At 37.2% G+C, this 23,337-nt stretch overlaps 1 protein-coding gene across 1 annotated transcript in view; it reads left to right on the forward strand.

Moving 5' to 3' along the window:
- LOC136874368 (synaptonemal complex protein 3-like) overlaps positions 1-23,337 on the forward strand; it is a 90,852-nt gene that overhangs the window by 30,413 nt on the left and 37,102 nt on the right. The window contains exon 3 of the mRNA XM_067148006.1: positions 21,658-21,771. Coding sequence (XP_067004107.1) covers positions 21,658-21,771 — 114 coding nt within the window. The remainder of the gene's footprint in view (positions 1-21,657; positions 21,772-23,337) is intronic.

Here is a 23,337-nt window from a genome sequence, read left to right on the forward strand (position 1 = left end):
TATTTAATGTAAATGATTAATATCTCTGGCCTGAGGACTGGGTGTTTGTGTCGTCCTTAACGTTCCTTTCCTCAGATTCAACACTTTACACTTCCGCAATTTCCAAATACACGCAGGTTCCTAACATATGGTGCAAGTAGGGGCAAAAGATCTTTCTAGGTCGACGCCCCGAACAAAGAGCATTAAAAAAAAAAACAAAACACCTTCAATACCAGTATTAACAACACACCTTTAATAGTATCATCACATACTGCAAACAAATGTCACTCTATAAAAAATATTCACTCGGTAATTGTACATGTAAATTTGTCACAAAAAATCTGTAATGACAGTCATTGAAACTCACGAAAACTCAAACAAACCAAAGCTTTGAACATCACCATCTGGAACATAATTGTCATCCTCTGCTGAATCTTGTGTTGGAACTTCATCTTCACTTCTTTCAGAATAACAGTGAATCATTTCCAAAGAGGATTTTCTCATCTGATGTGCATATTCTTCTTTGTAAAGCAAGCCAGATGCATGGCTGTCAGCTCCTTCTGCCATCTTATTACTTGTACAGCTATGGCATGAAAAGTCATGAGGAAACAGGCTATTTGTAGTTATATCACCTGTCACTAGAATGCAGAATATTACTGCAATCACTTTCCTCTAAAGTCAGAACACAGGGGTAGCGTAAAGTTCAAAATGTTGGATATGAGGTAATACTGTACAATTTCTAGTAGAATGTCCAAATTATCATAATTGTAATCATAGAATTTACAAGTCCCAAATTTACCAAAGTTGAATTAACATGAAATGATCTTACTTGGTTGACGAAAACCAGATCTTCACAATTTACCAGGTGACCAACACGTTAAGTGTGACCAGAAGGCAATGTCAGTGTGGCCATCGTCGCATCACTCACCACACCGGCTGACAGTACATAACATAGAACTTTAATCACACCAGTACCAAGTGCAGTAAACAACCATAAGTATTATATATTTTTGCTCTCCGCATAGCAGTTGCAAGGATGGATAATCGCACAAAAATATCTGCAACAGAAACATGGAGAAGCACAGAACATGTCCAAGAAGACCAAAAACAATGTTGTTGACCAGAAAAAAACAAAAAAAAAACACACACACGCACGCACGCACGCACACGCGCACGCGCGCGCGCACACGCACGCACGCACACACACACACACACACAGATATATATATTAATTACGTGATGACTCAAGATCACTAGTTCCGTCAAAATGAAGCAGCATGCGATAATGTTCAGAGGAGAATATCATTTGTAATCTTGACACACAAGGTTTGATATCTCTTGATGGTTAGTGACACATATGATTCATATAAAAATTACTGCTGATATCAGTAAATGGCATTATACCTAGTGTATGGACTAGTTACATAATTTTGAACAGAATAAGAAATTGTAAGTTTTGAAAGATATACAAGTTCAATTTATATGCTTATCAAATTACAATAATTTGGTGATTAAGCGGGCTTGACTTGTCACATGTGTACTTGTCTAATGCGCTTGGCAACAGGATCATTAATTTACAATGGTACTGGAGTTAAACATTCTAACACCATACAAGGGCCATGATAACGGGCAGCTAATTTTATAGCCTTACTACTAGGGTAAGACTTGACAAAAACAGTGACACCAACAGATAGATTGGTAGGTTTGTGACCTTTATAATATTTCTTTTGCACATTAGCATAGGAAACTACAAGTTTAGCTCTCGCTCTGTCCCACATTTTGCAAATCTCCTCTGGATCTGGATTGTCAGGAAGGAGAGAATCAATGTCAAATACATTTGAAATGGGAGAAAAAGGAGTAAACCTAAGCATTAAGGATATGGGTGTTTTTATTTTTTTTATTTTTATTTATTTCATTTCAATATAGGCACCTGAGCCAAGGCTCTTCTTGGTGCAATACAAATAAATGACAATGGCAGCTATATTCACAATCTGATTACAAAATAAAATACAGTAAGTATATAATTTAACATGGTGTAAGAGATAAGATAGGACAAAGCTTCCTAACCATAATTACCATACTACTTCAGGTATTTAGTTAGATTACTTTTGAAGATAGATAAAGTTGGTAACATTTTTATATTTTTTGGAAGCGAGTTATACATAGTTATAGAAAAATGCCAAAGAGAGTTTTGACCATAACTAGTGGAATGAATCTGATTGTAGTGAATATTATAAATAATTCTTGTTTCATAATTATGAATCTGTGAATAGGTAATTACTGATGTGTTTGAGCGGACTAATTTGTTTTGAATTTTATAGATCATAATTATAGAAGCCTTTATGCGGAGGTTTGGAAGTGATAATATATTACAATATTTATACAGATCTTTAGTCGGTGTCAGAATGGGCAGTTTGAAAATTATTTTTAGTGCTCTCTTCCTAAGGACCTCTACCTTTCCAAATAATTCTTTATTACAGCATGCCCAGACATGTATCATATAAGAGATGTGGCTTTCAATAAGAGCATAGTAAATACCCTTCAACAACCCACGAGAAAACTTATATCGCAATCTACTGAGTATACCAATCACAGGGATAATTTTATTACAGATAGTCTCCACGTGATTACTCCATGACAGATTTTCATCTATAATCAGTCCTAAGAATTTAGTACTGTGCACTTTCATTACTCTTTGATTGAAGAAAAGCAGATTTTTATCCAAATTTAATACATATAAAGGTTTGTGAAAATTTATGTAGTTTGTTTTTGTTAGATTGATAGTTAATCGGTTGGAATTAAGCCATGTTTCAAGTAATCGAATATCCTGCTGCATATTTTGTTCAAGTTCATGATTGCTAGAGCCTGTATAAAAATATTAGTGTCATCAGCAAAAATGGATAGTCTTCCATTTAATTTAAGGTGACCAATATCATTAATGAAGATAAGAAACAATAAAGGCCCAAGCACAGAACCCTGAGGCACACCAATTGAGATCACCTTCACATTACTCTGATTATTATTACATGTAACAAACTGCTCCCTATTAGAGAGGTAATCAACAAACCAATCCAATGCAATGCCTCTAATGCCTGCTGCCCATGCAATTCATGAACAGAAGAATTAAAGGCCAATCAATGGAGGAATCCCATTTAGATTGCTTGTCATGATGGTATGCGATGAGTGTAGCACGTAAGTTATGGTTAACTCTCTCAGCAAAACTGGGGTTAGGATAATAAGGGGTGGTGATAACATGAGATATAGGTAAATCAATGCAAAATTTCATAAACAAGTTACAAACAAATGATTTAGCATTGTCAGATCCAATAAACTTAGGAAGATCAAATATAGAAAAATTTGATTTGAGACAGGTTACAGTGGTCCGAGCATCCATCTTTCTCATTGGGAAAATCCATGTAAAACGGGTGAAACCGTCAACACACACGAGTGCAAATTGATTTCCTTTCGAGTTTAAGGGGAAGGCTCCTACATAATCAATGAAAAGTCTCTCCATAGATTTAGTGGGGTAAGAAGATGATAAGAAACCAATACGGGTATTCATACTAGGTCTACTGATGCTGCATAGTCTACAAGCCTTGACCATTTTCCTATTGTAAAAATCCATATTCTTCCAAATGAAATGAGCCCGAATCTTGTGACGAGTTTTAAAAACACCTAAATATCCTCCAATGGGAGAGTCGTGGTAATAATGAAATATTTCAGGAATCAGAACTTGTGGACACACATTATCTTATATCTTCTGTCATTCCTAGCTTTGCAACACAGAACGTTATTACTGAGTTTGTATGGTTTAACAACATTTCCATCCTCTATCTGTTTAACAATAGTATTAATTTCAGGATCATTATATTGCAATTTTGAAAAACCATGGAAGAGCAATGGGCTGTCGGTTAAGATAGCATTAATGCAATTGGAATGACATGTAGAATGGTTAGGAAAGTTACTTTTTTTGTTTTTTGTTATTTGCTTTGCGTCGCGCCGACACAGGTAGGTCTTATGACGACGATGAGGCAGGAAGGGGCTAGGAGTGGGAAGGAAGCGGCCATGGCCTTAATTAAGGTACAGCCCCAGCATTTGCCTGGTGTGAAAATGGGAAACCACGGAAAACCATCTTCAGGGCTGCCGACAGTGGGGCTCGAACCACGATCTCCCGAATACTGAGGAAAGTTACTAGCATCAAGGTCAGAATGGTTAGGTAATTTTTCTCTGAACATCCTGCTCAATCCATCAGCTACAACATTTTCAGTACCACGAATGTGGCAAACTTCAAAATTGAAAGCTGAGATACGGATAACCAAACGAGTTAATCTACCCATATGTTTAGGTCTATTCAATACCCAACTAAGAGCCATGTTATCAGTTTCAAGAAGAAATTTCGAGTGCTCAACATGCAAAATTTCTCAAGAGCAAAAATAACTGCTAAGCATTCCAGCTCATCAGAATTCAAGGTACGTGAGGCATAAGGAATGGGTCAATTACCTAACTCATCTTCTTGGAGAAGAACACCAGCAACGGCAGAACCAGAAGCATCCATTTGGATGATAAAAGGTTTTGAGAAGTTCGGGATTGCCAAAACAGGCGCATTTGCTAGCACAGATTTAAGTTTATCAAAAGCAATTTGTAGAGGTTCCCTCCAAACAAATTTAACATCCTTATGCCAAAGGGCATTAAGGGGGGCAGCAATTTGGGCAAAATTAGGAATAAATTTGCAAAAAAGTTTTGCCATGCCAACAAATCGAGCTGTTCCCTTCTGGTTCTTGGGTAATAGATAGATAGATAGATAGATAGATAGATAGATAGATAGATAGATAGATAGATAAAGCCTTTATTTTCTGTGGCAAAGTTAGGGCTCTTGGCCCTTTCTTACACTTAACCACACACATATTGTTATTATTCCATACAATGACATTGATTAACTTAAAATACCAAGAACTACAAATAACACTAATTTTTAAGACAAAAATATGAATATATACATGCAAAGAAGAATGAAAGAAAAAGTAACTGCCTACATGATACAGGTTTGAGGGAAAAAAAATCAATACACAACGAAAGAAATACGAATGTAAAAATACTAATAAGCTTAATAAAAATACTAAATGAAATTTAACTAATTGTATCCTTGCAAGACTAGATCTAAGTTAAATACTGTACTTACTACTAGCTATTTTTAGACTACTTCTACTTTGTAAATACAATATGGTTGTTTTTAATTTAATTTAAATTATCATATTAAACCAATATTTAATTTATTGTGCAATAATCTCATATCATTTTCACACACAATCACTCATTCCACTCATACAGGTACTGTACCTTGCTGGAAGCACTTAACGAGGAACTGCTGGTAGGAGGTTTTAAATATACTTTTTGATGCAGCATCCTTGATGTCTTTGGGAAGAGCATTCCACCATCCCGAAGCGGTGATAGTAAATGATCGATGGTATGTGGTTGTTCGGTGGACAGGTATTTCTAGGAGGGACACTGAGCGAGTATCATGGAGATGTAAAGAACCAAGGTGATGGAAATTGCTGGAGAGATAAGCAGGGATGTCTTCCGAAAGTACCTGGTACACAAGAGTATTTGCATGTAGTTTACGCCTGTCGTCTAGTCGTAACCAAGATAATTGTTTATAGTAGGGAGAAACTCGAGCGCCATACCGTAAATCCATAGCATATCTAAGACAAGCATTTTGAGTGCGTTGTAGTTTCAAGCTTAATTCTTTTGTTACATCCGTAAGAATTACATCACAGTAGTCAAAAATGGGAAATAATAATGACCGAACAAGTTGAATTTTTAGTGTTCGAGGGAATACATTTCTGAAACGTTTTAAGGGGTCCAAGCCACAATAAACCTTTTTGCAGATATTCTTAACTTGCGCTGACCAGTTTAGAGTTTCCGTTATAATAACACTAAGGTTAGAAACTGATTCACAATAAGGTATTACAGTATTATTTAAAGTTACGGGAGGAATGCAATTTTGTTTTAAAATGTGAAGATTCTTTGATATACTGATGATAATGGCTTGCGTTTTATGGGGTTTTAATTTAAGGTTGTTTTTAATAGCATAGCTATTAATTTGCTCAAGGTCAGTGTTTACATTACATATTGCTTGTTGAATATTATTAGTTCTAGTGTGGTAATAAATTTGCAAATCATCAGCATAAAGATGGTACTTGCAGTGCTTAATTGATCTGGTGATATCATTTATATATAAAGTGAATAGAAGAGGGCCTAGGACTGACCCTTGTGGAACACCAATATTTTTTGTTCGCCACATTGATTTATTATTATTTGCAACCACACACTGCCGGCGGTTTGTGAGGTAAGAAAATTCCAGCACTTTCTGGCTAAAGTTTAAGGACTGTAATTTGGAAAGAAGCAACCTAGGATTGACAGTATCAAATGCGCTACTGAAATCTAAAAGAGTAAGTATTGTCACTTGTTTGTTGTCCATCGCATATCTAATATCATCTGTCACTTTCAGCAGAGCTGTCATGGTACTATGTTTTTTTCTTAAAGCCTGATTGGTAAGAGTCGAGTAAAGCATATTTATGTAAGTACGTAAAGATTTGCTCATGTACCAGGCGTTCCAGCACTTTGGACAGGGGTGGTAGGATAGAAACTGGTCGGTAATCTGAAGGAATACTGGGTCCATCCTTTTTTGGGATTGGGATGACGAGGGCATCCTTCCACGCCGTAGGGAAAATTCCTTGGGTTAAACAGTAGTTAATAATGTGTGTTATGATCGGCAGAATGGTGCCAATGATATATTTGTAGAAAGACAGAGGTATGCCATCGTGTCCAGCAGCATTTGATCTGAGAGAATACATAACTCGTTTTACGTCATTTATACCAACCTCTTTAAACACAAATGTATCTTGAATTGGCATAAAATGAATATTATTATTATTATTATTATTATTATTATTATTATTATTATTATTATTATTATTATTATTGCTGTTATAAAAATTATTATTATTAATTGTGCAGTTATGAAAATTATTATTATTATTATTATTATTATTATTATTATTATTATTATTATTATTATTATTATTATTATTATTATTATTATTATTATTATTATTATTTGCTCTTACAGTGGATTTGGCCGACGTGAAGTGTAAATTTAAGTCATCAAGGGATACATTCGGCACCTGCTTTAATAACTTTCGACCTATACCCATCATTCGTAATTGTTTCCATATTTCTGTCGAGTTCTTGCATTTCGATACTTGACATATGTGTTTATATTTACTATTTCTGATTAACTGTTTAACCCTGTTGCGGAGAACGTGGTAATTTTCAAAGTCATTAGCATTACCCGTTCGTTTAAACCTTCTGTAATGAGTCACGCTTTGCCATTTCTGATTTAATCTCACTAGTCAACCACGGAGAAGGTGGTCGAGTCACCCGGATCTCTTTCTTGGGAGCAAATCTGTCATACAGTTCTAACACCAGATCAGATAGATTATTTATTTTTACGTCAATATCATCCATGTGTAAAATATCGTTCCACGGCAGATAATATTCTTCGTGTCGTATTCTTTCCTTGTCCAGATTTTTTATATCCCTGCGTGTTATATATTTAGTTTCATATTTTGGCATCTTTAATGAATAGCAGACATATATTAGATCATGAGTAGAAATACCTGGCACTGCAAGCTGTCCGTGATTTAAAACTTTCTGAGTATTGTTAGTTATGATCAAGTCAATCAAAGTATGAGTCGTCCGGTTTACTGTATGTAGATGGTTAGTAGCATTTAGAGGTAGGATGTTCAGGTCTAAGCTAAAGAACATATTTTGTAAATATAATGAGTCGTTTGTCTCAGTCAGCAGATTTGTATTAAAATCTCCAAGTATAATTATATTTTCATACAGTGGAATTAACTTGGCTAAGCAAATTTCAAGGTCCGATATATGTCTTACGTCTGGGGGTTTATAAACTACTCCGATCAGTACTTTTTGATTGTTAGCCAAAACTTCTATAAAAATAAACTCAGGTCGACTGGAATTGTCTGGTCTGAAGTAGCCACTATTTTACTTTTGAGATCATTACGACAGTATATAGCACACCCTCCCCCTATACGTTTTCTTCGGTCTAGACGAACCAAGCCTGAGTTTAGTGAGGGTTGTAACCAAGTCTCAGTTACACATATGCAGTGCAAGGTATTACTATCATGAAAGAGGGATTGTATTTCGTCAATGTGAGCCATTAACGATTGCGCGTTAATATGACAACACTGTAGGGCTCGCCGATATCTTGAAAGACTTTCCCTGAGAATGTTTCCCACTGACGCTGTTAAAGGGTAGGGTGAGGGGGGCGACTGGGGAGGGGGTGGGAGCGGGTCACTGACATCAAGGTCACTACAATCGGTAGAAATAGCACTTGTATTGTGACTAGCCATTATCTAGAAAAGACTTCTGCTTACTCACCTTGTTTTCACCACAAGTACTTCCAGGGGCACAATCACATTCACTCACACACATACACGCACATTTACTTAAAACTACAACATTATCCATTAATGCCATCTCAGTAATGAGTCCGTATCAATGCTCACTTGTGTTTTACATTAAACTAACAAGTTGTACCATTGTAGTAATTAACACCTTTCGTCCATTGTCACATAGCACAACAATGCGACCGTCCTGGCTCCAGACACGATTTAAGCCAAAGTGATCTCGTGCACGATTTAAAATATTTTTCCTGGTACCCGTGAGCGATTCCGTCAGGAGAAGGTGCGTGCCTTTTAGCCGACGTTTAGCTCTCCAAATGTGGTCACGATCCTGGAGCAAAATCATAGATGACCTGGGTTCTACTCTGGTCCACAGCTACAATACCTTTCAAGTTTTAATAGTAAGTCCAGCTTGCTTAAAGCGACAAACAACTTCCCTAAAATGTGAGAGATGTTCTTCGAAGGTTTCAGAATACAACACAACATCATCAAGATAGTTATACACAAACTTGAATTTAATATCAGATAGTATGGAATCTAGTAGCCTGGTGAGTGCTGCTGTGCCTGTGCTAACACCAAATGGGATTCTCTCAACTCATACAAGTTCCAGTCAGTGGTAAAGGCAGTTAAATGTTCACTCTCTTCAGCCAGAGGAATTTGGTGATACGCTTGATTGAGATCAAGCATCGAATAAGCATAAAAGAAAAATGAAAAGCAAGTATGCAAATCAGGTAAGGGGATAAATTGTAGGATAATCTTATTATTGAGACCCCTGTAATCAACAATGGGCCAAAAGCCAACTCGAGGCTTAGGGACTAGGAAGATGGGGGATTCATACGCAGAAGTAGAAGACCTGATTACCCCATCCTCAAGCATCTTATCTATAATTTCTCTTAGAACCTTCATACAGAGGTGAAAGACAATGTGGAGGAGAACGAACAGGAATACTGTCACTAACTTCAATTTTTTATTCAAGCACATTAGTTACCTCCAGTTTATCAGTAAATACTTAAGGAAATTCTTTGCATAATTCATGCATTTGTTGAGCTTATTTGGTTGTCAAATGATTGAGCTTACTCTTTCCTTCAGCAATTTAATCATGAGCATCAATAGAACAAAGGTGTTAAGCAGAACAAGGGAGATAACTAAGCAAAGGAAGAGTGTAGCTAGGACAAAATTTAAAGGACAGGCAAAAGTTATAAACATCAAGGATTACCCCTACATGAACAGCAAAGTCATAACCAAGAATTATACCATGAGTTAAGCCTTTAGCTACAATAAACTTAAACTTCCAGGTGAAACGTTTGATACGAACTTTGACCTTAACAGAACCCTCAACATTCAAAGTAGAGCCATTAGCAACATGAAATACAGTTAGCACAGGTATAATCTCAGGAAGGTTACAAATAGATTTGCATTTAGGAAACCAAGACCAACTAACAGCAGAGGTAATACTGCCGGAATCCACCAGCGCAAATGCGGGTTCATTATTGATTTCTACAGGAATTTCGTATGCACATTCCCCAAAATACCTTTACAGTCACCAGGGCAAACTACATCATCATCATTGAAATAGTGATTATTGTCACAATTAATCAAACTATTCACACACTGGTCTCCATCATTAGTAGATCCTACTAGTCAGGTGCATTGATTAGCGCTACTCTGATTGAAGTTAGTTGAGGGAGGATGGTAATTAGAAACAGGGTAATTTCCAGACTGAAATTGAGGGTTAGGGTTGTTACCAGAAGAAGAACTTCTTTCCTTCACCGATGGCCATTTGTTTCTTAAGTGGTCTGTAGACTCACAAGCAAAATTTTTTTTTTTGGAACAGCTCCAAGATTATAGGCATTCAGACCAGATGGATGTCCAGAAGAAGGACCTTATGTGAGGGGGTTCATTAACTGGCCTACAACTATAACTATGTTTAGCCTCTTCAGCTTGAATACATGCAATTTTCAATTCATTAAAGGTTTCAGGACATTTTCGGAAAGATAAGTACGAGTGGTACTCAGGCGAAATTCCACTCATTATACTGTCAATCATAGTTGCCTCATCAATGGATAGTTTAATTACATTACAATAAAACTTAAGATCTCTGACATAGTTAAAGAGATTTTTCCAAATACAATTGTACACAAAAGCAATGTTTTGCTGTTAAATCTTTAAGTGCTCTAAAAGGAATAAATTTTCTCCAGATACCCTCATGAAACTGATCCAAGGAAATTTCACAAGAACAAGCACATAAAATCTCAGCCTTGAGAATACCAACACTACATTGCAAGTGATAAATATAATTATGGATCCGTATTGAAGATACTATACTGTAGGATGCTAATTAGTTTATTAATAATATCACCTATTCATATGGTAATAATGATACATTCCTAATTGTTACAATTTTTAATGTATTGAATAGGTGATATTATTAATAAACTAATTAGCATCCTACAGAATACCAACACTATGTGAAAACTAGGTCCAGAAAACAGTAGAAGAACTCAAGTTAAAGCAATTTGTGGTTCCCTTCACTTCCACTAATAACCTTCAAAAGGAAACGGTGTCATTGATGGAATCTACTGACAAATTATTGACCTCTATAAACAATTCATAAACACGGTTCGCATAATCACACCATAGCATCGCAGCATTATCTACCAGGAATAGAGGTTGACCATGAAGGGGCGTTAGAGATTGATTACCCAAAATAGAATTGGAAATAGGTTGGTTTAATTCAAGGTTAGATGAAGTATTGAAATCATTACCATCTTGAGGACCAGGATTTATATTAATATTCCTCAATTTAAGAGTTTGAATGATGACATTCAATCTGCTGAAATAATGACAGCTTTAGGTAGTAGAACAGTACATTTATTCAGGGTAGGCTGATCCATCTTCAGTCAAAACAGATCCTGGGGATGATTTGTGTAATGTGTTACATGAGCGATTTGTCTCTGTACTTCATTAGTTCATTAATTTCATCTAAGGCATCACTAATGAGTAAAACAGACCCACCAATCTCTGCTTCTGACATTTCAGGAATAGAAATAGGTAGATCAGCAATTTCAGAAAGTAAGTCTACGTCACCCTGAATAATTCCGGCTGACTTCCTACCACGAATCTGTACTTCATAAATTAACTCCAGCTTTCTCAACATACAAGGAACTGGCAAGGGGCAAGACTCCATCATTAACATGTAACGAACAATAAACTGTGTTAGACTCTACACTTGTTCTTACAATCTTTAGGTTTAAAAGACTTGTCTCATCTGATAACTAGCAACTTTCACTCAAGCAACTTGTCAAGTTCTTCAGCACAAATTAAATCAACAACAACAACTTATGCCAAATGCTAACACAAACTGCACTGGCCCAAGGAAAATTCAGAAATCAAAGGTGACCCAAAAACAAAACATGGCACAAATAAGGAAAACACAGATCAAACAGTAAATTCAACTTACCTTGGCCACAGTAATACAAGTACCGTAAACAAAATGCGGAAGCTACCCAAAAGGAAAATAGAAGTAAAAGGCCAGGATTCATAAGCAAACTAAACACTTGACAAGTAACCAGTGATACTCAGTACTTCAAATGAGAAAACAAGATCTTGTAAGGTAGAGAGAATATTTAATAAATAGGAATAAATTAACTTACAAGCAATCAAAACTGGGAGATGGTTAATGATTGTTATGAATAAAAGTTCATAGTCCAAAATGTTTTACAAGGGTAGTAAATGACTGATGCATAACAGAAAACAATTGCCATTAAAATTATAAATGATTAACAGGGAATAAAGCAATATAGGCTTCTTCATAATAAATATTCAGTTAATTGGATCCAAGTTCAAAAATAAATAGACCTAAGCAGTTTAGGAAGAAACCAGACTGAAATTTGAAATTTGTTTCAACCTAATTAACCATTAGCCAATGGCCGTAGCCGTGTTGAAACACCGGATCCCGTGAGATCTCCGAAGTTAAGCAACATTGGGCGTGGTCAGGAGTTGGATGGGTTGCCACGCGCTGTTGGTGGGAGGTAAGGGAATGGAGGAGCGGAAAGGAACTGGCCACCCTACCGCACGTAAACTCCGGCTCAGGAATACCTCTGTGGAGGTTCGGACCTGCCTTCGGGCAGAATAACCCTTACCTTTACCTAATTAACCATTAAATACATAAGCATTGTAACAAGTTAAAATTAAATATGTAGGTTGAATAGGGGTTTAATGAAAGCTGTGAATTGTTTCAGTTTAGTTAACCATTAAATTAAACATGATTACATGCCTTATCATAGTAACACACTCCTCAATGATAATTGTTACGGATTATTGTGGATGTGCAGAGGTGAAAGAAGGTGCTGGGATGAACAGGTCTCAACCTACGAAATTAAAGTTAATTTAAAATTTCTCCAAGGTTATATTTTCTTTTCGAGATCAAGAAATAACCAGTACAACAGGAACTTAGTTCTGTAGCAACAAGGTAAGAATGTACAATTACAGTTTATTAATGTATTTTGGGTTTCGAGTTCCAGAAACACAATCCCTGAGCAATGAGCCCAACTTTACTTATACATAAGGTTTAACAAAGGGGCAGAAAACCCCAATCATGCCCAGGAGCACTCACTCCCTATTACTCAGAAAAACCTGCTCGAGGCACACAGAAACCAAATTTCAAAAAGAGCAACCCGCTCTCGAAGTTCAAGCCCATCAACGGACACACCAAACTCCACCTTCAAGCTGTCCTCCGGACACATAAAACCAGGGGTAAAATAACCCAACCTACTGAGGCCTATTCAGTAAAGAAACAGGACAATGACATGGCCTCAAAATACCAACAGGAGAGGAGGCGTAACTGCACTCCTAATACACTTCTTAAAACCTATTTGGCACTAGGCCACTTATGCAAGGGCTAATCCCATACTACGGAGGTGACACGATTGAAAAAGTTATGACATTACGAGTATAAGGGAAACTGTTATAAAAACGTAGTCACCTCAAAACAAAATGAATGGGAGCTCGAGAGGGTAGGCACTCTCTATCCCAATTTGTGGTTACAGAGACAGAACTTTATACTAAGAGTCTTTTACATTTTAAAGGAAGGTTACATGATAAAAGTTTCGAACCCGCCCCGAGGGTTAAACTGCTGAGCTAGCAAAGAAGGAAGTTATTGAAAGGCCATTACCTGATGGTTGAACTGCTGCCCGAAGAAAGAGGCGCTTCCCGCCCCCTGCTATATAATCACACCAGGAAAGATGTTATTGAAGTGGCGAGGAGACCAGAAAATCAGCAGTTTATATACCCTCGCGGAAGATTCGAGACGTTTCATGAATGATTACAACCCGCCCACAAAATTTTATTGGCTAACAACGAAAACCAATACACCAGATGAGGAAGAAACACCTTATTGGTGGAAAATTAATTGGAGAAATTCGGGATTGGCTAAATTCAAAACAAGCGGAAAGAGAAGGGTTATACTGCCAACCCAAACAAATGACTGAAAGAAATTTAACAAAGAACAAACTTATGAACACAATATTTCTCCAAAAAACAGTTCTTTCACTTCGCACTAGGGTGCACAATTGTAGTCCTTCAGTAGTACCATCTAGAAGAGAATGTTCACACTTCTTACTACAGGGAAAACAAAAATAAATCAAAAAAGACACAGTTCAGAACTCTTCAAAATTTATAGTAATGATATCTTCTGAGAAATCTTAGCATTAATGTGGAAGTTAAAGTTCAAGCTTCCTCCAGTAGAGGAGTTTCAACTGGCGCAATGTTTGAATTAGCGGCGTGGAGGTGTATCGCCCGGTACAATAATCACATAACATTTATAAGAAACAATAATTTCATTTTTCCGTGACATCAGCAATAGCTTGAGCAGTCGCCAGTATGGAATTTTTCCAAGATGAGTTAAGCTTGAAGTTAAATGTTCTTGAACAGCACAACCGGGTGGTAGAGTTCCAGAAGGAAAGATATGAAAATGAGGTTACTTACATCAGCCGAGACGTAAATAAAGATGTTAATTCAAATATATGATACCATTCTCACCCACTCGGCACACTGCCTGTTTTAAATTTTAAAAGCGCCAGATCACCACTCGCAGAAAAGAAGTAATGTAGAAATACAGGTAGTAGATCAATTCAGTCTACCCCGGAGAATCAAGAGTAGCCCACTGCATATCGCCGAACTCAACACATGTCCCAAAGGACACACAACTACATGCATTCATCTTGGATGAAAGACCCACACCAAGTGCACTGCCGCAAGCTCGCTAGAGCAAGACTCTGTTTACTGTGCATGCGCGCCAGTATTGATTTTACCGAGTGGCAAATAGCCATGTCTAACCAAGGACACAACAATTAAATTTCACATATTTGAACAACTTGAAACTGTAGAATGACATCCATTAAACAGGCGTACCAAATACAGAAGTAGTATCCCAATGTACAGATTAATTATGATCCAAGTAATAGTGCCTCACTTATGCACTTTACAATTTGTCCCTCCTAGCTGTTTAAAAGATACATCCTCCTGCACTTACTCATTAAAAAAAAAAAAAGTCTCTTATACTGTTATGATTCTCATCCTCAATTCTGACATGTTTTGTGGCCATGTGTAGTACACCACTGGTTGTAGACATGTTGAACAGTACGCTGCAAAACAACATTAAATGCAGCAACTTCACGCACTGTATGGCCATGGGCATGGTCGAACATGATTGCCTGTTTTTGCCATTCTAACACATCCTTACATCGACCGATGTTGACATACATTGTTCACTCGAGACATCAATGTCTCACTGATCGCTACTGCCTTATGCTGATCGTAGAGGCAGTTCGAATGCTGTTGATCAAGGGACTTGTTCACTGCACCATCTGTACAGGCTTAATGATCCATCTGTGCGCACTAGGATGACTAATTTTTTGTCTGGTGAGCTTATCACCAACTGAAAAATAGAAAAAGAGAAAAGAACTATGGGTTGAAAGGCAAAGAGTACAAATAATGAGGTGAATCATTCAGAACCAAAATAATTGATGAGGCTGATGACCTCAGTGTTGATCTATACTAATATATATAAAGAGAGACTGTGAATTGTTTGTGTGTAATGGGAATCTTAGAAACTACTGGATTGATTTTGAAATTTCTTTCACCATTCAAAAGACAATATTATTCCGGCTAGCATAGGCTATGTATCATACCAGAATATCAAAGGATTCTCATGAGAACCGTGACTGGAGGAAAAAATTGGTAGCAATAATAAATCTCAAAGTTTGTATGTTTGCCTGTCTGTGTTTCTTCATGTAAAAACTATTCGATTATTGGAGCTCAAGTTTGGCAAGCTTATATCTGATACCTTTAGTTGACACATAGGCTACTTACTATCAAGCTATCTTTTATGTGGGTTATGTCACAAAAGAAAATGTTAACCAAGTCAGAGGAAAACGTAAGCTTGGGACACTTAAAATAGAATACACTATCCAAAGGGTTAGTCCTATTGAACAATGGAGTGCACCAAGTGGACTTGAAATTTGATTACCCAGAAAAAAGTTTATATGAATTTTCTTTGTATGTCTTAATAGTTTTTGAGAAAGAAATGTTCTGCTGTGTTTTAGCCCATCCTTTATCCTTGGTCTCTTTGTTTTGCTTACTCTCATGTAAAACTAATTGATGGATCTTGCTCAAATTTAGCAAGCATACAACTGAAACCTTTGATTAACGTACAAAGCTACTTATTACAGTGTATCTTTAGGGGACCGTTAAAGGAAATAAAATGTGAAGCTAGTCAGGAAAATGTACGCCTAGAGCCATTAAAAGTGAATACCCTGCCTAAATGGGTAGTCCTATTAAATGGAGTTAGCGAGTGTACTTAAAATTTAATTTCCTAGAAAGATGTTTGAAAGCATTTCCTTCGTAATTCTAACAGTATTCCAGAAAAAGATGCTTTTTTGTCTTTTACTATCTCTTAAGCAGGTCATGTAGTGAAAGAAAATGTGAAGCAAGCCGTAGGAAAACATATGCTTGAGACCTGTAAAAGTGAATAAGCTGCCTAAACGGTTAGTCCTATTAAACATTGGAGCAGAGCAGGTGTTCTTAAAATTTGATTTTTCAAAAGAAAGTTTATATGAATTTTCTCTGTAACTCTAATAATTTCAGAAAAAAGAGTACTTTTCTGTATTTTGGCATATACTTTTCAAGGGAACAAATAAAATAAGCCACAAAATGGTGGAAGTTGCACCATTTAATTCAAGAACAGTTACATAAATTTGTGTGCAATTCACGGCATCCATTCATGCTCTTGCCTATTCTTTACTTTTTGCAGTAACCAAGTACAAACCATATACAACTGACTTCACTTAAATTTGAGGACTGTACACTAGCACCACGTGTGAGTCTATCTTATTTTAAATGCCTTGGATTGACAAGGAACATGAATAGAGGAAACAAGAACAGAAACACACTTGGTCAGCTATCGCGGCATGGAGGTTCACTGTGAGGTACTGCACTAATATAATATAACAGACATTTTATTTCTCGCTCAGTCACAGCCTTCCTGATTCTTAACATTCTCCAAGTTGTTATGACAAATTTGAGTGATATGTCTTGGAAACATACTGTTCTTTAGGGAGCCATTTTACACGATATCTATATGCAGGCCAATTATCCCATTTATTTTCCAATGAGAAAACATTATTATTAATCATTCATATTTTTCCTTTGAATTTGCACTTATGCAGATATGTATTTAAAAAAATACTTTATTGCATTAATATTGCTGTCATTTTAGTTTCCTGCCCATTGGCAGATCCTTTAAGACTTCTGAAAAACCACAGAGATAGTCTTTCTGAGGATATTGAAAGGCAGGTGGAATGTGAGTGTTTGCCATTATAATAAAAACTGCCCAACTCAACTGTGATTGGCAATAGGCAAGGGGTTCTGCCATCATAATGAAAATTTCCCAACTTGAAAGTGACTGGCAGTGGGCTAGAGGGCCTGCCATTACAATGAAAACTCCCTAACCCGGTCTTCACATGAGAAATTACATATGGCAACCTCCCTGTCTTATTTCTGGGGTAACGCTAAGAGCTATGCAATTTAATAAAATCTTACTCGCAACATGTACACTACTTCACGTAGAATTCTGTATGCAATGTAGAATTCCATAGCGAAGCACAGGTACATATGTTAGTGCTATTTAAAATAAATGAGTGACAAACTGTTACCATGAAAATAATGCATACCAATAAATTCAAGTGTGATTTGTGTGACAGGTTTGTTATAGTGTGTTCTTGAGAAATGAGAAAGTTGATTAAAAAAAAGACATAACAAGGATTTCATAATGAGTACTTTGGGAGATGATATCTTTCAATTTTAAATCTTACAGGGCAGAATTTAATATATTAAATGGTCAGAGATCCAGTGTCACCAACACACATATTAATTACTCAACAGATGGCAGTAAATGGCACTTATAGGGGCTGGTGGTGCTTACTGTTTTAAGAGGAAGTACAACCAGGCAACCATCCTCTATATAACACTAATTAGAGAGAAAAAATGGAAGGGATCCGACACTTCAAAAAATGAAGGTACCGGCCAAAGAAAGACGAAGGCTACGAAGAGTGTGAAAATGAAAGACTTCGGAAACCTACTAGCGTTGGGGTTGGAAAAGAACAAGAGTTGACCAAGGGAGGTTGGATAGATGAAAGTGAGGAGCCTGCCACAAGTAAGTGGACACAGTGTCAGGACTCAGCTAAGGGCCCCATGGTCGCCAGCCCACGCTCTAAAGTTCAGAGCCCTTGGGGTCACTTTTAGATACCTTTTACGATAGGCAGGGGATACTGTGGGTGTTATTCTACCACCCCCACCCACAGGGGGATGACACTTATAGGTCTGGCTGAAGGGGGAATCCTCAAATAGAGTTGCGTTATCTCCCTGCTAGTGTTTTGCAAGCTATGAGAGGCTATCGTATTCAATTGAGCATGCGTCACGAGTTTTGAGATTGGATTTTGCGATTTATATAGCTATTTTACAACATGGTTAGTAAGAAGAGAGTCAGTGAGCAATAGATTTCTTCAATTTTGGACTCTACGGACATAGATGAAAGTGCCCTGGGGAACGAAACAGCTGATAAAAGCACTGATGTAACTTGGACCCAAGAACTTCAAGTACCATTCCGATATATAATATTAATCAAGGACCAATTTTACATTCATATTTTGACATGGCGGCTGAGCCTACAGAGCACTCTTCACTACTTTTTGATGCCGAAATTTTGACATAATTCACCAGGAAAGAGTGATTCAGGGAAATAAACGGAACCAACAGGCAACACTTCCAACTAGAAGATGTAGAATCAAAGTCTGGTCATCTGATATAAGAGCTTTGATTGGCGTAAAACTTATTTGTGGAATGACACTTATGCCTTTTTTGCACTAACATGCTGCCACGAAAAAATCTGATAATATCCTACGGACCTCTGTGATGGAGTACAGCCAATATTCAAGGTAATTAATTAATATTACGTAGATATGCATGTTTATAGCTTGTGTTCGATAATTCTGGATGAGATTTAATTTGCCATATTTTTGGTCCACGTACAGACATAAAACACTTCCGCGAACATAGGGTTAATCTTGGTGCAGATTCTTACCAGTCCCTTTATTGATGTCTTTTAATATTCTGGTCTCTGCAGTTCTCTTGTATTTTTTTGTTTCTTACAACAGATGATTTTTAATTTACAATTTTTATTCAATCCAAATTACATTGGTATATATATATATTTTTTTTTTTGCTAGGGGCTTTACATCGCACCGACACAGATAGGTCTTATGGCGACGAATAAGACCTATCTGTGTCGGTGCGACGTAAAGCCCCTAGCAAAAAAAAAAAAAAAAAAAGTATCTATTAGTACTGACTTTGCTGTATGGGGAGTGAAAGCTGGGTGGACTCAGGATATCTTATTCATAAGTCAGAGGTAATAGACATGAAGGAAGGTAGTGAGAGTGATTGTTGGTACAAACAAGTACAAACAAGTACAAACAATGTTAGTAGGGTATACGGAATGAGGAGATAAAGGCTAAGTTATGAATGAACTTGTGGTTGTATGTACTGTATACACTGGCTTTGTGATGGGGTCATGTGAGGAGAATAATGGACTATGGAGAGTAAGAGAAGCTGGGAGAGACCAAGGCAATGATGATTACACTCAGTTTTAATTATGAAAGGTGGGGAACTAAACAAGGCCACAGAGCTAGTTACACATAGAGGATTTTGGAGGCACTTAGTTAATTCACAAAGGCATACAGGCTAAATGCTGAAAGGCATAACAGTCTATAACAAGACTGTATGTGTGTATGTATGTATGTATGTATGTATGTATGTATGTATGTATGTGGTTTGAAAAGTTCTCGGAATGTACTAGAATTATTTCAACATAGTCTCCCTGTAGACTAATGCATTTGGTCCAGCAATGTTCCAATGCCTTAATCCCATCTCCAAAATGAGATTCCTCCAGGCCTGCAAAATACCTCTCCAATTTGGCTGTCAGTTCTTCCCTTGTAGAAAATCTCCCTCCACCGAGGAAAATTTTGAACTTGGGGAATAGATGAAAGTCTGATGGTGCCAAATCAGGTGAATAAGGTGGATGTGGCAACAATTCGTAGCTCAGTTCATGAAGTTTTGCCATGGCAACAACACTTATGTGCGGCAGAGCATTGTCCTGATGAAAGATGACCTTTTTCCTTGCCAAACCAGGCCTTGTTTCGCGTATCTTTTCCTGTAGTTGGTCTAGGAGGTTTGCATAGTATTGCCCCATAATTGTTTGGCCAGTAGGAAGATAATCTATCAGCAGAATGCCTTTTGCATCCCAGAAAACTGAGGCCATGATCTTTCCGGCCGAACGCACTGCCTTTGCTTTCTTTGGTGGTGGTGAATCAGCATGTTTCCACTGCTTTGACTGCTGTTTTGTTTCTGGGGTATAGTAGTGAACCCAAGTTTCATCTGTAGTCACAAACCGGCGCAAAAAATCTTGTTGGTTGCACTGAAAACGGGCCAAACTTTGTTCGGACATTTCTAATCTGGTGCGTTTAACGTCCAATGTCAAGAGCCGCGGCACCCATCTTGTGGATAATTTTTTCATACCCAATTCTTCAGTTAAAATATAATACACCCATTCAGAAGACATCTCTACAGCTTCAGCAATCTCCCGCACTTTCAGTCGATGATCCTCCATGACCATTTTATGCACTTTTGTGATAAATTCTGGGGTCGTAACATTTTTTGGCTGTCCACTGTGCGGATCATCATCCAAGCTCTCCTGACCAAATTTAAACTCGCTGGTCCACTTGGCAACAGTTGAAAATTAAGGAGCAGAGTCCCCCAGTGTGTTCTGAAAGTCGGCATGAATTTTCTTTGCTTTCATACCTTTCTTTACAAAGTATTTAATCACTGCTCGAATCTCAGTTTTTTCCATTGTCACAAATCACTACGCGGGAACAACAACAAAGAGTCGTCACTACCACCTCCTGCAGCTAGAGCACTGACGCGCCACGTGTTCACTCACAAAGGATGTGTGATTATTGCGCGAGAACCTTGTTGCTCTAGCACTGACATCTAGCGGTGATTCTGAGAACTTTTCAAACCGTCCTCGTGTGTATGTATTGTATTATCTGCACACTTTATCTTGGTGCATTTACACCCTAGTGCTGAATCGGTCGACCTCGGCGATCTTTGAGATTCGTACTGGCAACCTTTGAAACACAAACTATGAATCGTTTAAGCATCGTTGTGCGACATCTGGCGTACACTGTACGTACTAGTACTGTTGTTGTTTACACAACAAAGCCAAAGTATAGAATTCATGCTAGGAACAAGATTCGCATCGAGAAATGTTTTATAATGTTATATAATGTGTATGTGACATAGTTGTTGGCTTAAGATGATAACGGTCTAGAAATTTCATATCGATCGATCATATTCTCGATTCAATTCAGATTTCATTTTCATTCAGTTGGCAGCACCAGGCAGCACTATCGATACCGGGACAGTTCCCTCCTTACTCCTAACCCCCGTACACAAATGCACCAAGATAAAGTGTGCGGATAATATGTATGTATGTATGTATGTATGTATGTATGTATGTATGTATGTTTGTTACAAATTAGCTATGATGTCATATAAAATGTTTTTTGTTTTAATTTTCCAGGAGGATAAAATGCTTAAGATCATTCATCAGCAAGTAAAACTTACAAAAGAAATGCGCACATCACAACTGGAGAAAATTGAAACTCTCCGCAAATTGCATGACTCCTTCTACAAGGTATCTTCAGTTATTTTAGTATAATAACTTCCTTACTATTCATTGTATTTAATTGATAATCAAATTCAAAGAAGAAAAATTCCAAAGGTATAGCTGCTCTTAGTTAAGGGTTGCCACGAGATGCAGCCCAATAATTAGTTTAAAGGAAAATAATCAGTAAGAAAGTCATTAAATAGTCAATAAATTAGAATATAGCAAAGTACTGTTTGATCTATGTTCATGCTTTCAGATGGGATGCTCATAAGAGGAGAAAATTCACTTCGTGAATAACAAGGAAAACTTTTAGACTGAGAAAATCCGTATCTTAATGACAGTGCTGGAGAAGTTTATGGAAGCAGAGATTGTTATCAGTGGGATGCTCTCGAGGATTGATACTGACCGGAGGGCTATTGGGGATTTAAATGAGACTATGGAGTGGGAATGTAGGAAACTGGGTGTGAGATTTGTGGTCCTTATGGATGAACTGCAGGGGTACGTGCAGTGGCGTGCGGTGAACTCATTTATTACCACAGCTGCAATTAAAAAAAAAAAGGCAATCGCAGCTCCACCACTCTCTCTAAAGCCAATATTACTATTTTATAAACTCATTCGATAACTAAGTGGAAATATAACACACATAGAGATCAGACAATAAATAGATAATTGAATAAGATAATTTAAGTATTAAAGAACTTATTTATTATAACTCACTTGAATAAGAATATTTTCAACCACATACTCGCACATATTTCCAAATTGGTATTCTCGGCAGTGACAGCACTATTATAATTTAAGCTTCAGCCGATTTAAAAAAATATACTTAGAGTTTCACCCACTGATGCTTCGTAATAGTACAGTCATGGTTTTTACAGAAACGTACTGGGACTTGTTTTTTGAATGAAAAAGCCTAACCTAAACTCAATGAGCAAAATTTGGCAGGTATTTTACTGTCGCTGAAGTTTTACAGTTTCACTCGCTTACTGAACGTAGGTACTGAAACAACAAACGAGGGGAAGTATTCCTCACGATGTATATCACTGTTATATTCATGAAGAACTTTACAGAACTCACGAAAACTTCACCAATAATCCAAGAGGAATGTTTCAAAAATTCACAATATATCATAATTACAGACAAACCCACTTGTACAGAGCAACCAAATACAAAATTATTTTGCTTCGTGCTTGTGGTGATCTTTGTTAATGTGGGGTGCTAATAAATATTATGTTCATACCAATGGCAAAAAGGACGAAAATCTTAGCATAGATAATAATAGGATGGTCGACCCGCAACATCAAAGATCGTCAAACGGTAATCATTAGGACACCATAACGCTAAAGGCAAACAAATGTTATTTCACTGGTGGTGACTTGTCGGACCACGGAAAGGCATGCGCTTAATGCCTCATTGGGTCAAACCTAGTATATCAGACTTATTATTCATCAATCAGCAGAGCCAGTGGACGCCACGGCGGGTTAACCGAGAGGGGTGTCCGTGGTAAGTACAATGTTTCAAAAAAAAAAAAGGGAGAAGGAAAAGGTAAAGAGTGAGAGAGAACGTACAACAAACCAAATGTAAGAAAGGAGA

This window comes from Anabrus simplex, chromosome 5 (genome assembly GCF_040414725.1).
Source record: "Anabrus simplex isolate iqAnaSimp1 chromosome 5, ASM4041472v1, whole genome shotgun sequence".
Lineage (NCBI taxonomy): Eukaryota > Metazoa > Arthropoda > Insecta > Orthoptera > Tettigoniidae > Anabrus > Anabrus simplex.